General features: G+C 45.9%; 1 protein-coding gene across 1 annotated transcript in view; it reads right to left on the bottom strand.

Annotated features, from left to right (window-relative positions):
• Positions 1-7,321, bottom strand: part of CD99L2 (CD99 molecule like 2) — a 63,595-nt gene extending 56,274 nt beyond the window's left edge. Inside the window, exon 1 of the mRNA XM_072981350.2 lies at positions 7,105-7,321. Coding sequence (XP_072837451.2) covers positions 7,105-7,183 — 79 coding nt within the window. The 5' untranslated portion in view covers positions 7,184-7,321. The remainder of the gene's footprint in view (positions 1-7,104) is intronic.
• Between the last annotated feature and the right edge of the window lie 10,355 nt (positions 7,322-17,676).

Raw genomic sequence — 17,676 nt, 5'->3', positions numbered from 1 at the left:
AGAAGCTCCATACATCTGGGATTTAAAGCTGCTTCTTAAACCACCCTCGCATACCCAGCTCATTAGAGATTCATCCACTCCTGATCTTAGAGTTCCCAATTACTCACTGAGTCAAGAGGAACACAGTGAGATTACTGGCAGACTGCCTCTCCTCCCAGCCCTTTTTTGGATAAGTCCAGTTCACCCATCAAGTTTCCGGTTCAGGGATGGTTAATGCCTCTGCCCACCGGCAGTGACACATCCCTCGGTTACATCTAGACTGGATGTGTCCTGCATGAGGCTTCCTTCCAAGAACCTTCAGACACAGTGACTGGTCCAGAAAGGAGTGACCAGAAGAGAATCACACTACACAGCGCCCCCCTAAGGCAGGCAGGGGGAACTTCAGGTCCTGGAGCGCCATCTTTCTTTCTCCGGGGCCCAACCTCCACAACACCATTGTTGGGTACAGGCAAAAGATCTAGTAGTTAAGATTGCTGGACTGGAATATAGAAAAGACAATGGGCTGCAACAATTGTGGAAGCATAGGTTCTCTCTCTTTATATCTCTCCCTCTCAATCTGTCCCACCTGATAGGACTGTTTACAAGACGGCAACAGGTAAAAGAACCATGAACACCAAGTTGAGATTACAGTGGTGCCACACTTCACGAGGATAATCCGTTCCAGCGAAACCGCTGTAGAACAAAATCCTCGTTAAGTGAAATAAAAAAGCCCACTGAAATGCAATGAAACCCCTTCAATGCGTTCCAATGAGCTGAAAACTCACCGTCCAGCGAAGATCCTCCATGGGGCGGCCATTTTCACTGCCTGTAAAGCGAGGAATCTGCCCTAGAAAACAGCGGGGGGCCATTTTGTACACCCGGCGGTCATTTTGAAACCTGACGATCAGCTGTTTTTAGATTGTCATAATGCAAAAATTGGTTCCCGAAGCAGGGAACCGATTGTCGGGAAGCGAAAAAAGCCCATTTAAAACATCATTTTGCAATCGCTTTTGCGATCGCAAAAACCTAATCATCAAGCGATTTCCTCGGTAAGCGAGGCAATCGTTAAGCGAGGCACCACTGTACTGGGGAAAGGGCTGTCTCCCATTCAGGAAGGTTGAAATTTAGCCTCCAAAGCTTCATTTATGTGCAGTAACTGTTTTGGCCACACTGGTATTTTTGCCACCACTTTGTTTGCCTCTGGCCACACCCACCAATAGAATAAAAGCCCCAGATAATCTCCCTTTTTTATCCTCCCCACTGCAGTGAAGAAAGCAATGGTTCCAGTCGGTTTTCAGGCACCCTGATAGCTGCATAAATATGGAGAAGATGGAGATGTCAGCCATCCTATCAATAAAAATAAGCAAACACGCACTCGCGATGAAAATGCAATGGAATCGATGAACAGCCCCTACTGCCCCCCTCGTGCAATTCCAAGCCATGCAGAAAAACTAAATCAGGCTCCTACTATTACTATGACTGTCGTAGCCAGATAGCACGTGGTTCTGTGCTGCAGGGACAAAACCAGGTTTATCTAACTTCTGCTTTCAGAGCAGATGGCTGAGAACAGAGCGTGAGCTGCTGATTTGGGCAAAAAATATATGCTGTGGCCAGCTCTGCCCATTGTTTTATAACCCCCTGTGTTCTCCAAACCCCCTGCCCTGCCAAAACACAAAGATGGAATGTCTCTTTCTGGGTACATGTTGCTCTTTATGAAGATCAGGTCTGGGTAACGCGTTGCCCTTTGGGGACTCTAATGACCACTAACAGTGAGGAATGGGGGAAGACGAGTTCATCACCATCCAGAAGAATACAGGTCTTGGGCAAGTATTTTGTTTTCCTTATTGATGCCCTTCAAGCCAGGACTGTAAACAACCAACTATTCATCTGTCTTTGTGGCCAGCACACATACTTCCAGGCAATTAGACAGATATACATATGTATTTTTCATTAGGAGGCAGTGGGCTAAGAAACCATGGAAAATGTCTCCTCCAGCTTGAATAATTCCATTCCTTGACTTCTCTTACCCGCTCACAAGACACAGGATTTCAAGATGCCTTTTGCGTACAGCCACGCAAGTCAAGTGCGATGCAGGAAGCATTTCTTGTTTGTTATGTGTTTTGTGAACTAACAACTTCATGATACTTGTTTGCCAGTTCATACAAATAGAATTAGGCTGAGCAAAATGGAAGTGTATCCTTTGGAAACATCCTGCATTATTTTTTTACACCTTATCCTTCTTATGCGTACATTTCAATATACAAAGACACTTTTCCATTCTGTTCAATAAGAACTCTACTCGTTTGCCATAAAACACTGATATGCTTTCATTTATGAGCAGTTATATTTTAGTTATGCACATTTTATATTTTATCCATATCATTATTGTTAGCTGTGTGGAAGACTATTTCTAAGTGGAAATGCGGGAGACAAATTTAATAAATAAATGAAAGCTCTATATTGAAGAGGTTTTCCCTACTGCCGTTAGTTCAATTTAACTTTCCTTTATTACCGTTATGTCTCTGCATCCATTTCCTGTTGCTTTCTGTATATTTCAAAATAAATTTCAATATTAAAAAGTTTATTTCTTTTTGGAAGAACTAGCTTCGGTTCTGCAAGTTTGCACTGAAGTAAGAAAACTATGCAAAGACTTAAAAAGATGAGAGGTTTCGTTCATTTAAAAAAAATGATTGGCAGAAGGTTGGATACCTACTTTGGGTAGCCCCTGGGTATCCAGACATAATTCATCAACGGATTAATTAAGGAGGGACGTGGTGGCGCTGCGGGCTAAACCACAGAAGCCTGTGCTGCAAGGTCAGAAGACCAAGCAGTTGTAAGATCGAATCCACGTGACGGAGTGAGCGCCCGTCACTTGTCCCAGCTCCCGCCAACCTAGCGGTTCGAAAGCATGCAAATACAAGTAGATAAATAGGGACCACCTGGGTGGGAAGGTAACAGCGTTCCGTGTCTAAGTCGCACTGGCCATGTGACCACGGAAGATTGTCTTCGGACAAAACGCTGGCTCTATGGCTTGGAAACGGGGATGAGCACTGCCCCCTAGAGTCGAACACAACTGGACAAAAAAATTGTCAAGGGGAACCTTTACTTTTAAGAAAACTTTGCAAAGACTTAAAAAGATGAGAGGTTTCGTTCATTTTTTTAAAAAAAAAATGATTGGCAGAAGGTTGGATACCTACTTCGGGTAGCCCCTGGGTATCCAGACATAATTCATCAAAGGATTAATTAAGGAGGGGGTAACTGGCTAATAATTGAGATTTCAGATGCTAATGGTACAAATTTACTCCCTGCAGTTATTTAGCCTTTTGTATTTCTGGTTGGGAGAGGAAGGTCCGCAGTGCAACAACCCATTGTACCTGACAGATGCAGAGTCTAACCAGGAAAGAGGGCGGGCTGAGTAGTTGGCAAAGCCCTCCCCATGCTTCAAAGGCTGAGTGAATTTGAAAAGGTTGCGCAACTAAGTGTGTTTGGACACAGAAGGTCAAAGGGAAGGCCGGCACCAGCTGCGAAGTCTATCAAGAAGCCTTTCCTGCTTTACCTTTCACACTAGCCTGCAGGGCTGTTAAACAGAGACTGGGTACTCCAGCTGGACAGATGTGTGAATTCTTAGCGGCAAGGCTACAGCAGCTAAGAGCTTTAGAGGTCTCTGCATCTCCAGGCAGAATTAAGAAACTATCCTTGAAGAGGTTTGTTTAATTATTTATTTATCATTGACTGAGTAATCTGATTTGTATCCCTGCCCAACGGAGACTCCAGGCAGCTCAAAAAGTGATTTGTAAAAAGAATGCAAATAAAAACATAAAAGGTGCAATATTAAAACACATATCCAATTGAATCACAACACTTAAATATGATTCAGTGGAAAGCAAACTCAAAGCAACCCAGCCCATTAAGAGTGTCTTTCTTAGAAGTAAGACAGGTTGCCAAAGGTCTACAAGAATGGAAAGATCTTTGTTTGGTGGTGAAAGGGCAACTCGAAGATCTAACCTCTCTTGCAAGAGGAATACTGAGCTCGGGAGCAACAGCCATGAAGATCTAACAAACAAGCTTCTGAAGATGGCAGAATAGAGGGAAGGGCCCTTCCAACAGATCCCAGAGTGCAGGTAAGTTCATAAGCAAGCATGCGGTCTTTCTGACAGCCTAGGTCAAAGTTGTAACCAGTTGCCAGTCAGTGTGAGCCCATCCTAGACCAGCCAGAAATGTGCTCCACTGCAACTCCCACCAGTCTGTGGCTGAGGACAATGGGAGTTATAGTCTACCAGGTTGATCCACCAAAATGGACAAGGCAGCTGCTTGGGATTAGGGTTAAAAATATTTTAAAGAAATCAATAAAATAGATAAGATCCAAAATTGCAGAATTGGCCATCTATCTGAAAACCCTATACTTTATGGGGCAGGGAGGCTAACTCACAGGGTGGAGATATAATGATGTGAAAGCCATCACAGCGGTTTATAACATGGGTGTGGCACAGGTGAATGACAGGTATCTCTTGGCCCTCCAGATATTTGAGACTTCAGTTTCCCAGAGACTTAGCCACCACAGACAAAGGTCAGGGATTGCTGGAGTTCAAAACTTCTGGAGGGTCAACTAGCAACTGGTGTGATGTGGAACCATCTGGGACAGAATGTCTAACGAGGCTGGCTGGGGATAATGGGAGCCTTATCCAACGCACCTGGGAGGGCACCGGGTTGGGAAAGGCTGCTATAGTGCAGGGGGAAATGTCACTAACCTGTCTACTGGCACAATATGTGATCACTCAGTGACAAGGGGCTGGGAGGGAGGGGTTTCAGGACAAAGCAAAAAAGGAGCATGCAATTGAGAGGTGTGAGCCACTACATCAGAGGATGCACATGGAGCTACTGCTGGAAACCCCAAGGCCAAAGGGACTTTAAATTTAATCCTCCATCTTCATCTTGCATATTATAATTGTGTGCTGTCAAGGCAAATTTGACTTATGGCAATGCTTTTCGAAGGTTTTCTAGGTAGAGAGTATTCAGAAGTGGTTCGCCGTATCTTTCTTTTGGGAGCATCTTGAAACCACCATGAAACTTGCCAAAGGCCACGCAGGCTGGCTCTTCTCCCGGGATGCACCCTGGGGAATGAAATTCCTAACCTCTGCCTCTGCAAGTCAAAAAACCTAACTCACTGAGCTATCCAGCCAGCTTTCATCTTGCATAGTGAGTACAATTCAAGTGACCTTCCATTGATCACTATCTTCAAGAAGGTGGTATGAGGAAAAATGCCAGGATGATTTCTGTTAGCCCCAAATGTATATGACACCAAATGCATCCACAGAACCGCAACTAGGCCAAAACCAGCATTTAATCTGCAAAGCACTTTGTACCATTTTACATACACACTGCAAAATAACTACAGTCAGCATCACACCTGTTTACAATGACCATCTTCTTAAGGCTGTTTCTGCCTTCAAGCAAGCAAATAAGCATTTTTCAAAGCTGAATTTTTTTGGTTTTTATTATTATTATTACCACAGTAACTGCTTCTCCCTGTACAGAAAAGCCTCATTCCTTGCCTAGTGGATGCTCTTGACATAATGCAAGGAATTTTTGATTTTTGCTTTGGATTAAGAACACAATCCTATGTGCATTTTAGTCAGGAAGCAGATCCATCTGAGCGCTTGCTCATACCTAGAGAAGTGCACATAGGAACAGCAACCTCAACATGGACGATTCAAAGTGAAAGATATTTGGCACACTGGGGGAGGCTGATGCAGGGCCGGATCAGGTAAATTACAGATCCTCAAACGCCCTATGGTTCTGGGGTTGCACTGACACTAGAAATGCACACTGCACAGCCATTTTTCATACGCACCACCCTCGATTATTTAAAAACGAAGGGGGAGAGGTGCAAGTCTTTGTGTCTCTCAACTTACAGAAATATGAAATACAGGTCTCTGAAACGAAGGATTCTTGCCATGGAAGGGCGAGAAAGGAGATGAGCACAGAAGCAAGAGCTGGAAGCTCATTTCCCTGAAAGGAGATTGCCTTTTAAATCAGTGGGTGTTCCCCCTTGGACCTCTTTTAGAAGCAAAGAAGCATAAAACACTGGAGGTTCCTCACTGTGAGGAGCTCATCCACCGAGCCAGTAGGGAGATCCTGGCTTCATGGTGGGTCTCCTATTGTTCTCCAAGAGAAGAAGGATTGCATTCCAGAGACAAATGCCTGTTTTCTCTTCTTCCCCCCCCCCCAAAGAAAAAAAATGCAGAAAAAGGAGAGACAGCAGCCTGCAGGAATCTGACTGTAAATGAGAATCAAAGAGACAAAAGCCAGATAACCTTTGCAATGTCTGCATCGTGTCTGGATAGCTTTTCTCCTCCGCCACCGTGGTCTCAACTGGTCTGTCCCACCCACCCCCCACCTCGCCCCACCTATGCTGGTTGTTACTCCCCCCCCCCCCGCACCCTTTTCTTTCCTTTTCAGAAGGTTTCCAGCCCAGACGCCTCCCTTCCCCCCCCCGCCGCCCCTGCACACACACACACACACACACACAAACCCCTTCTGCCCAACTCTTTATGCTACCCAGGCATGGCACGCTACTAGCCACAATAGAGGCGAGGGCTCTGGGGGTGGGGTGGGGGGGGACAGCCTCGGGCCCGCAGCCCTTCTCTCCTGCCAAAACGCCCCGCCCCTCGCCAAAAAGAAGATGGATCTCAGCTGGGTCTATTTTGCACACACACACACACACACACACACACACACATGGCCAGCGGCGAGGCCCGGCCGCATCCAGCCGCCTCTTGGCGGGGGGGGGGGGTTGCGCGCAAGGGAGCTCATGCGCAATGGTGCAGCCAGCCCAACCTAGCCAAGTAATGGCCCGGACACCCCCCCCCCGGTCTCTCTCTCTCCGCATCCAGCCGGCCCATCCAGGCGCCCTTCTCTCTCTCTCTCTCCCCCCCCCCGCTCCAAAGCATGGGGACGTGAGGAGAATACGCGGGCCGGGGCGAGCACAAAGAGGGACCCCCGGGGGGTGGGGGGGGAGGCGGCCGGTCCCCTCGCCGGGCGGGCGCGGACGGAGACGGGGACCCCGGGGGAAAGGGCAGGGCAGGGCAGGGCGACCCGTAGGGGAGGCGGACAGGTCCGGCTTACCTCTCCCGCTGAGGAGGGCGACGGCGAGGGCGAGGAGCCCGGCCAGGAGGCGAAGGCGGCGCCCGGCTTTCTCAGCCATCGCGGCGGCAGGAAGGTCGGCAGGAGCTGGAGCGGCGGCGGGCGGGCGGGCGAAGGGGCTCCGAGGGCTCGTCCAGGCGCGGCCGCGCAAAAACCTCCCGCCTCTGCCGCCGCCGCCAACGGGGGACCGGCAGCAGCAGCAGCAGCAGCAGCAGCCTCGGCGAACACACACACACACACACCCGGCGCAGCAACCGCAGCAGCAGCGGCAGCGCGGAGGAGGAGGAGGGGGCGGAGCGCGGAGACGCGTGGAGGGAGAGCGACGAGGGGAGAGGGAGGGGAGAGGGAGGCGCCGGCGAGGGGGCGCGAGTCGCCAAAAAGGGCGGCCCTCGGCGGGAAGGGGAGGCGGGGGGGGAGGAGGAGGAGGAGGGGGCGAGCCGGTCAGGGGAGCGAGAGCGAGGAGGACCCTCCCAAGAACCCCCAACACACACACACACACACACACACACACACACACACACACACACACACACACACACAGGGTCTTTTTTTGCTCCCCGCCCGGCTGGGAAAGCTCCCCCTCAGGCGTCCCCGCGGCTCGCGCCCGGACCCCCGGAGGCGGCGCCTCGCGCTCCCCCTCCCTTTGGAACCCCGGGGGGGGGAAGAGAGAGAGAGAGAGAGAGATTGGGAGGATTCTGGGCGGGCGCGGGGGCTTCCCCTGGGGCGGGGCGGGGCGGGGCAGGGGGGGGGGCGCGGTTGGACGCCTGGACACCCGCTCGCGCCTCGCGTTCCGTCCGCGGGTCCCGCAGCCGCCGCCGCGGGTGACGGAGGGCCGCTGTTTTCCTGCGGGAAGGGAAACGAGCCCGCTGTGCGCAGGCCCGGCCCTTGGGCAGCCACCAGCAGCAGCAGCAGTGACCCCCTCCCACAATGAAGCAGCAAACACATTAGAGCCGGCGTTTCTTCGGGCTGGGCTTTCATGGCCGGGGGGATCGCCAAAGGGGGCATTTATATACTTATTTATTTATTTAGCTAGCGTTGTGCTAAAAACAACCTGGCTGGCTTTCAGGAAGATGCCTCTGGAGGTGGTGTTCCCCATTTGCTGGCCCTGGATTTTGCACTCTGTTAAGCCAGGATCTTTTTCCAGACAGAAACAAAGAGGCTTGCCAGACCTTAAAAAGCTCACCAGTTCTGTCTGTCATAAGCCTTTCGAGGATTATGTGAATACAGTTCGTCAGATGGAACAAGGTTGCCCATCCTGCCTATTTTTCCTGGCAAGCACACTTTCAAGGTGCAGGTGGGGGTGAATGTGGGAGATGCTGGGTCTGATTGTATACCTTTATGTAGTCCCCACCCACTGCAAATTTCCCTCTTTATACAAATTCATAATGAAAATACTAGAGAGATTATAAGAACGATCAACAGAAAGGAGGGGAAAACTAATTTTATATATTTTATATATTATATTGTTCTCTTTTATCTATGTAAGCCACCCCGAGTAGACATGGTCTAGAGGGGCGGGGTAAATAAATAAATAAATAAATAAATAAATAAATAAATAAATAAATAAATAAATAAAAAAAAACCCACCATGAGCGATTTCTTCTCTCTCTGAAATCAGAATCAGCAGCTGGCTCTTCTGTGGGGCCTCCGTTCAGATGCTTGGAGACGTCTTCCCTTAATCTTTTTCTCTTCCGTGGCCAGTTTTCTGGATCCCTCACTGTTTTGGGTGGCGCCATCTGGCCATCACTCCAGTTTGTCTGCATTAACAGGGCAACACCCAATTTTGGAAAGGATCTCAAGGGATAACTTTCAGTACCAACGGGATGGAAGGATCAAAATTAGCTCGACGTTCCTCCTGCCAGCGATGAGCCATAGGAAAGTCATTTTAACATGGAGGGTGGGACCTACAAGGCCATGTCTGGAGGTCCAGAAGGCCAAGCTCAGCTCCATATCTGGAGGCCAAGGGGGCTAGAATCTGCCAGATTTTCCTCCAAGGCTTAATATTGTCCATTTGTGGTCTACATCCTTCTCAAATTGGGTGCCCAGAACTAAACTTGGTACAGTACTCCTATTTTCTTAAAAGGTCTTGTAGAAAAACATAAAAGAAATTATGTATGTTAGTCAATTGAAGTTTGGCAAAGATTAAAAGGAAGAATGAAGGCTTGGAACTTCCATTATATCACAGAAGTGAGCACACCCCCTAACATTTCATAAATAGTTTAGTATATCTTTTCATGTGACAACACTGAAGAAATGACACTTGGCTACAATGTAAAGCAGTGAGTATACAGCTTGTATAACAATGTAAATGTGCTCTCCCCTCAAAATAATGCAACACACAGCCATTACTGTCTAAACCGCTGGAAACAAAAATGAGTACCCCCCTAAGTGACACGGACCAAATTGGGCACAAGTTGACGTTTTCCCACCCTGGTGTCATGAGACCTGTTAGTGTCACAAGTCTCAGGTGTGAAGGGGGAGCAGGTGTTCTCGCTCTCCCTCTCTCCGAATGGTCACCGGACTTTTCAGAGGGAACCTCATGGTCATGAACTATCTGAGGATCTGAAAATACGAATTGTCGCTCTACATAAAGATGGCCTAGGCTATAAGAAGATTGCCAAAACCCTGAAACTGAGCTGCAGCATGGTGGAAAAGACCCTACAGCGGTTTAACAGGACAGGTTCCACTCAGAACAGGCCTCGCCATGGTCAAGTTGAGTACCCGTGCTCAGCGTCATATCCAGAGGTTGGCTTTGGGAAATAGATGTATGGGTGCTGCCAGCATTGCTGGAGAGATTGAAGGGGTGTGGGATCAGCCTGTCAGTGCTCAGACCATATGCCACACACTGCATCAAATTGGTTTCCAGGAAGCCTCTTCTAAGGATGATGCACAATAAAGCCCGCACATGGTTTGCTGCAGACAAGCAGACTGAGGACATGGATTTCTGGAACCATGTCCTGTGGGCCGGTGAGACCAAGATAAACTTACTTGTTTCAGATGGTGTCAAGCGTGTGTGGTGGCAACCTGGTGAGGAGTACAAAGACAAGTGTGTCATGCCTACAGTCAAGCACGGTGGTGGGAGTGTCCCGGCCTGGGGCTGCATGAGTGCTGCCGGCACTGGAGAGCTACAGTTCATGAAGGTCAACGTGCTGTGACCTACTGAAGCAGAGCATGATCCCCTCCCTTCGGAGACGGAGCCGCAGGGCTGAATTCCAATATGATAAGGACCCCAAACACACCTCCAGAATGACCACTGCCTTGCTAAAGAAGCTGAGGGTTAAGGTGAGGGACTGGCCAAACATGTCTCCAGACCTAAACCCTTTTGAGCATCCGTGGGGCATCCTGAAACGGAAGGTGGAGGTGCACAAGGTCTCTAACATCTACCAGCTCTGTGATGTCATCCTGGAGGAGTGGAAGAGGACTCCATGGGCAACCTGTGACGCTCTGGTGAACTCTATGCCCAAGACGTTTAAGGCAGTGCAGGAAAATAATGGTGGCCACACAAAATATGGACACTTTGTGCCCAATTTGGACATTGTCCCTTAGGGGTGTACTCACTTTTGTTGCCAGCGGTTTAGACATGGATGGCTGTGTGTTGCGTTATTTTTGAGGGGACAGCACATTTACATTGTTACACAAGCTGTATACACACTGCTTTACATTGTAGCCAAGTGTCATTTCTTCAGTGTTGTCACATGAAAAAATATACTAAAATATTTATAAAATGTGAGGGGGTGTACTCACTTCTGTAATACACTGTATCATATAAGCCTTTGTTGTAACAGGGAAATATTATTAGCAGCCTCTAATTTATGGTATTGCAATAATGTTTAGCTGTTCAATATTTTTTCATCATTCTATTATCACATGGAACAATATTTTAGTAAGATTGCTTATATGAAAATGACAGCATAATTGAATTGCAAACAGGGGGGGAAAGTTGATTCATTGCACAGAGAAAAAATAATTGTGCTGTTTTCTTTATTAACTGTAAATAGATCAATATGTAGTGAGATATTGTAATTTAATGCTGTTTCATATATCGTAAAGCTATTGGGAGGTTCCTCATAAACACTCACAAATGTAAGTTTTGCTTTAAACCACATTTATAATTCAAGTGTAGTTAAATACTAAATGACCAGAATTCTAGTAACTATTTACATGTTTGTAATACAAATATGTAAGGTTAATGGCTTATTAATGAGGTGCCGGTTCATGGGCAAAGCCCTAATTCCACAATCGGGCACACATACAGGAATGCAACCAGCACCTTGTTAATGAACAGGCTGCTATAATGAATTTGATTTCCTTTATGCAAGCACAAATTACCACTAAAATTCTGGCCAACATATTTTGTATTGTTCAGTATTTTTTCAATATTTGTTGTGTTTTTGTACTCCATCCATATAGTCTCAATCTAATGTCTGAAGACGTGGATTTGATCCATGAATGATCGATCCACATTAAAAGATAACCTTAGTCTTCGAGGTGCCACAACATTTTTGTATTTTTCCTTTTGTCTTTTCGTTTTTCATTTTTGCATGCAATATTTAGTATGCTATGCTAAATTTGCTCAGTAGTTTAATGGAGCGGACCCCAAAAGTATTATACTTCCAAATTCCAGATTTTCTAACTGAAAAAAAGAAAACTAAATAAACTAAAGAAAACATAGCCACTGTTTTCTTCCTTCCTTCTCTTTCTCTCCTTTTTCCTTAGGGAAGCCATTCTGGAAAGAGATTATTTTAAAATGACAAACACCTGGAAGGAGCCAATGTAAACGTTTTCTTTTCCACAAATCTTCTCAGCTTCAAATCCCCATTAGAACAACTTTTGCTAGCCTCCTCCTTGAAGGATTCTAGCTGAATATTTGCAAAGGCAAGTGTGCAGTTAACACTTTGCAGGAGAGAAGGGGGAAGATGATTAGAGAAGAGTCTCAACAGAAGCAGCAGGGTGAGCAGGGAAAATATTAAGCATGCCCTATAGCCTCTTCTGTGCACCAATTCCTCTTTGAAACAGCTCTTCTCTCTCCCTTTTCTTCTTTGTTTTGAGAGCTGACACCAACTTTTCTTACACATTGTTCAAAAAGTTAGATATCCTTCAGTCTTGAGAGACTATGGTAATGTGCTCTGTATGGAGGACTTAGAACAGCATCTAGGGTGACTGAGAAGACCAATTCGAAAGTGACCATTCCCTCCACACTGAAGACAAATACAGTCTTTCCCCTGTCCAGCTCCCTGATTTTGCTGCTTTCGTGACTGCCTGTTTGCCTCGGCCTGCTGGACAAGGGTCTCTTCAAATTGGGAGAGGCCGTGATGCACCGCCCGCCTCCAGGCTGAACGCTGAGATTACACATTGGCAAGTAATATTTTATTGACACTTTAAACTGCAAGGGTGCAAATTGTACAAATGCAATTAAAAGAGCATGATAGGTCATTGTGGAGTAACAAAAACATATCCAGAGGTTAGGAAAAACCAGAAAAAGGCCACGTGGTTGTAGAAATGCTACAAATATAGGAACAGGTGATACCTTTGATTGACCATTAATTTTATACACACACACACACACAGAGAGAGAGAGAGAGAGAGAGAGAGAGAGAGAGAGAGAGAGAGTATTAAATGATAAATCATCATCTTCAAGGCTGTGCATCAAGTTCTTGTGAGTAGTTCCAATTTATATATTGTTATGAATGTCCCAGATTCATATGGCTGATGGTGTTGAAGCAAGGTTTACTTCTTAGATGGTGATAGTGCAATGTTCGAGGTGCTTTCAAGCTCTTCCTCAGCTACCAGTTTGAAATGTACGGCCCGTCTCTTAAAGCAGAGGGCAATCAAACAATCTGGGGAAAGTGTTTGTTATTATGCTGTGAAAATAACAGTATCCCGCTGGACAGCATCCATGACCCAGAATTCTAAACCTTACATTTTAAAGGAACTCATTGCTACTCATGACCTCTTTGTAGCCAGGTTGCTATTACTATTCTCTTTACTCTGATCGAATACATAATTCCTTTCATTGCATGTAGTTTACATATTGTTTCCACCTTATCAGGAGACAGCAAATACTCTCTTGGTCCCTCTAGTGGCCAATTCTGATATTGCACTTTGGAAATACTTCCAAAAAGACACAACCAAAGAATACAGTATTTCCCTTGCCACACGGGGTTGCTAATGGAACAAAATCTTTAAAATTCCTGTCCAAATGCCCTTAAGTGAACATTTTAAAAAGTATACACTTATTATTTGTTAGGTCTAAGGAAGTTAGCTGTTAGCCATTAAACCTGGGGGGGGGGGAACCCAACACATTGCAATGCATCGTTATATTAGTAGTTAGAATTTTGTGGTAGACAGCAGTGCATTCCTCTGAATTATGGCACAGACGTTCATGTATTTCACAGAACCGCAGATCCTAAGGTTCCATAGAAACGAGAAGTGTGATTTAAAATGGACTCAACTGCTGTTGCTTCAGTCAAATGGTGGTTGTTTCTGTGGCACTTCCCCCCCCCCCCATTGAGGATGATCAAAGATAATGTTTGCACAGGGGCCAGGGTGAGAGAGGGGGAAAAACATTTTAACCTGGAGAGGAGGAGGTAGATATTAGCCCTTTTTTCTTGAGTGTAAATACTGAACCAGTGCATTCAAATTATAAGAAAGGAGCTGCTGACTAAACATTAGGAAGAACTTTGTGACAATCAAGAGCTGCTCAGCTGTGGAACGGAGCACCATGTATGATGGCGGAGATCAGTCAGACACCTGTTGTGGATTTTATTTTCTGCTGTAGATGTCCTGCTTCAGCAGACAGTTGGACTGATGGCAGTCCATTCTCTTCTACATCTACAGTACTCTCATCCTACAAATTAATTACCTACTTACTTAATTAATTATAAATAAATAAATAAATAAATTCCTACATGCAGAGCTTGGAAAGTTAATTTTTTTTCAAAATAGTTAATTCCTTTTATCATTGCAATCTTTTTTTTTAAACCTTCCAAAACTGTTCGCTATCATGTGGAAAAAGTACTTGGTTGTTACTTTCTAATCATTTTTTTAAAATGTTATTATTGCTAAAGCAATAGCATAAAACTCAAAAAATTTCCTATCAAAATTCCTCAAAAATATTCCATTAAAAAGTAGCTTCAATGAGTAAGTACAATGCATTGCTCATTGTGTTAAAGGGGAGTATCTTTACTCCTGCCCATCACACTACTTTTGAAATGTAACTTTAGAAACATAGCCGCTCCCTTGTTAGCCAAGAAAGGAACTCATTGTAGGGAATAATGTTGCTTGTACTGTGTTATAGTATGCGTGTATGTGGAGGCAGTGGGTGGAAGGGAATTTTACCAAATGAAGCCAGGGTGTTGGCCAGGCAAATATTTCATTTGCTTTCCAGCAGCCAGGGCTGTGTGGTGCTTCAAAGATGCTGATGTTAGCAGTGGAAATGCAGCGAGGGAAACTCCCTGGAATACAGATCAGCCAGTCTAAAGGAGAGGGAAGTGAGGGCCGGTCACGCAGTGCGTCTGGGGTGTACATCTCTGGCTGTCTTCCTTTCATCTTTCATTCTGTCTCGGTCTTTCTCGCTCTCTCTTTATGAAAATGTGTGTGTGTGTGTGTGTGTGTGTGTGTGTGTGTGTGTGTGTGTGTGTGTGTGTGAAGGCAACAATCCCACTTCATTTCAACCTAACTGAAACTAGCAGGGTGACATTTGTATTGCTTCTGTCTGCGGCTCTTCTCTAACCTCTGCACATCCAATTTGCATGTCAATGGAAGACGGGGTTGTTGTGTGTGTGTTTTTTTTCAAAAGCTTTCAAGAAATGTTGAGCAGCCCTAGAAGGCCATTAAACCAGAGTCAGATCAGCGCTGGCACGTCTGGGCAAATAAGAGCATTGTCCAAAAGAACAGCTGACACAATTCACAAAAACAGATTGCTCGCTGTTCTATACCGTGACCTGGGGGGGGGGAGTGTCGGTGACCATCGTTAGCCATGCAGAATTTCATCACAGTGAAAAATGAATGAGTTGAGCCAACCAGAGGAACAACAATGGGTCCACCACAGTGTGTCCCCTGAAGCTGGGTCAGAAATGTTGATGTGAGACAAGGCTGAACTCATATTTGCCAAGAAATTGCATTTATTGATTATGTTATTTTATACAGCTCAGTACATTTGTGTGCATGATTCCCAGTCTTGTTATGCACAAATATGTCCCATGTGCCCACATGCATGCACAAAACACATTATCCTCACAACAGCCCTGCGAGGCAGGTTAGATAAGGAGGAATACAAGGTCACCCAGTGAGTTTCAAGCAGGCCTCCCTGGCCCAGCTTGGAACATTCTAAAGAGGGGTCTGGAACTGTGTTATGCCACCCCCATACACACACGTGGCTTCTAAATACCCTCTTTACGGCCTCTGGGTTCCTTCCATATCTTCCAGTCTGAAAAGAAGTGCCAAGAAAACCTGAGAATTGTTCCTCTGGGAGCCACTACGGGCACAATTCTGACTCTTAAAAAGGCATACTTCAATGACTTTGGGAGAGCAAAGTCCTGTTTTTTAAGAACTGGAAGCACCCTTCCAATCACATCTAGTGTTAGTGTAACCCCTATGAAATATTGGTTCAGGCTAAAGGGGTGGGGCTAAGGAAGAGCAGGGTTGCGAGTAAGAGGCTTTTGAATCAGAAAGAGCAGGAGAAGTGAAGAGGCTACAGCTGCTGTTGCCTCTTGGACTGCTAAAGCCCTTGCCAACTTGGTTTAGGGTTTTGAAGATTCTCCTTTGTCATGAATACCCAACTCAGTTGAGAAAGAACATTGGATTTTTTTTTTTTTTTTGGTCTGATTTTGAAATTAAAGGAACACTTGGACTTTGCAAATTCTAAAAGCAACCCCTGCATTGGGACCATTGCCAAGAGCTTGGGTGCACAAATTGTAGCATTTTGTTGTCTGTTATATAAATGCAAATTATAAGATATTAATTATGTTTGCAATATTCATCAATAGTAAGCAAAGAGCCCCAGAGAACTTAAAATGGGTGGGTGCAAGCCACAGCTGGCCACTTCTTCCTGTATAAGTTACACTGTGTTGAACTAGGTGTGTAGGCATCCTTCAGTCTCGAGAGACTATGGTAACGTGCTCTGCATGGAGGACTTGGAACAGAATCTAGTGTGGCTGAGGAGGCCAATTTGAGAGTGACAATCCTTCCCACACTGAAGACAAATACAATACGTCCTCTGTCCAGCTCCCTGATTTTGCTGGTTTTGGGTCTGCCTCTTTGCCTCGGCCTGCTGGACAAGGGTCTCTTCAAATTGGGAGAGGCCCCGTTGCCCCGCCTGCCTCCAGGCTGAACTAGGAATGGAAACTTTAATTAGTAGATACACAATATACACCTTTCTTTTTTCTGTATTGCTTGAACTATTACCATGCTATCTTGTCCTTAACCATGGTTAATTGTGTTCTAAAGTATGTGTATCTCACGGGGACCTAAGTGCGAATAAGCAGGGCCAGTCTTATTAAGCAGAATGAGTCAGTGACCTTAGGCAGCAAACCCTGGGAGGCAGCAACAAGGGGCTACAGGAGGTAGCCTGGTTTGTACCCCTAAGCTAGGCTGCTGCCATGGGTCATTTTAACTCCGCTACCAGCGCAGGCGGCTTTTGTGCTTGGACGGATAGGTGCTGCTGACTGTGATGTTGCAGGTATGGCAAATCCACTCTGGATTTGTGTCCAAAGAGCTCTCCAGGGTGCTGAACCTTATTCCCAAAGTAAATTCAGATGTCTTGGACAAGCACCTGTAAAGTTGGGACTAAAGTCAGGAGAACATTCACTACCTCCTCCAAGAAAATGGGAAACATTCTCCTCTAATATGGACCGGGAGGACTGGTATCTTGTTTCAGGTGGCAAAATACGCTGATACAAATTGCATTTGGGAAACTGAGTTAGGCGGACTAAGGAATCAAGCTGTGGGCTTTAATGCCGCAACGCACAATGATGATCAACAGTGTAGATACTAAAAGGAATCAGACAAGTTTGTTTATATTGGGGTATATCCACGATCCAACAATTTTTGTACCCATTAATGGAACAAATTCCTTCTTTCTCTATAACTCCTTACTCAGAAATATTCCAGATCTAGGCCAATGCTCTGGGGCAGAGTTGGCCCTGCCGTGGGTCAGTGAGGCAACCGCCTCAGGCAAAAAGCTGCTGGGCATGGCAGCCCCCCCCACACTCAAAATCCTCCTTCAATGGAGAACCAAAATGTGAATGCCACACCGCCTGCCCTGCGTCTCCTACATTACTTTCCTGCTCAGCAGGATAATAATGGAAAACTACTACCCTTCTTAAATTACATCTCCCAGAATACCCCACATCAGTATGTGCCACTGATGGTATGGTCTGATGCATAGGTTCTCAACCTGTGGTTCGTGGACCCCTGGGGAATCCGCAACGTGCTCCCAGCGGGTCCGCGATGACTTGAGGAAATGTTATGATCTTTTGCAGTTAAAATAGAATGAATGAATAAATGAAAGAACACAAGAAAGGAAAGGAAACATAGGACAAAATCTTAATTTCC

The sequence above is a fragment of the Pogona vitticeps genome, chromosome 11, assembly GCF_051106095.1.
Source record: "Pogona vitticeps strain Pit_001003342236 chromosome 11, PviZW2.1, whole genome shotgun sequence".
NCBI classification, from domain to species: Eukaryota; Metazoa; Chordata; class Lepidosauria; order Squamata; family Agamidae; genus Pogona; species Pogona vitticeps.
Note: the sequence above shows the minus strand (reverse complement) of the source record. Positions and strands in the feature narration are given on the sequence as shown.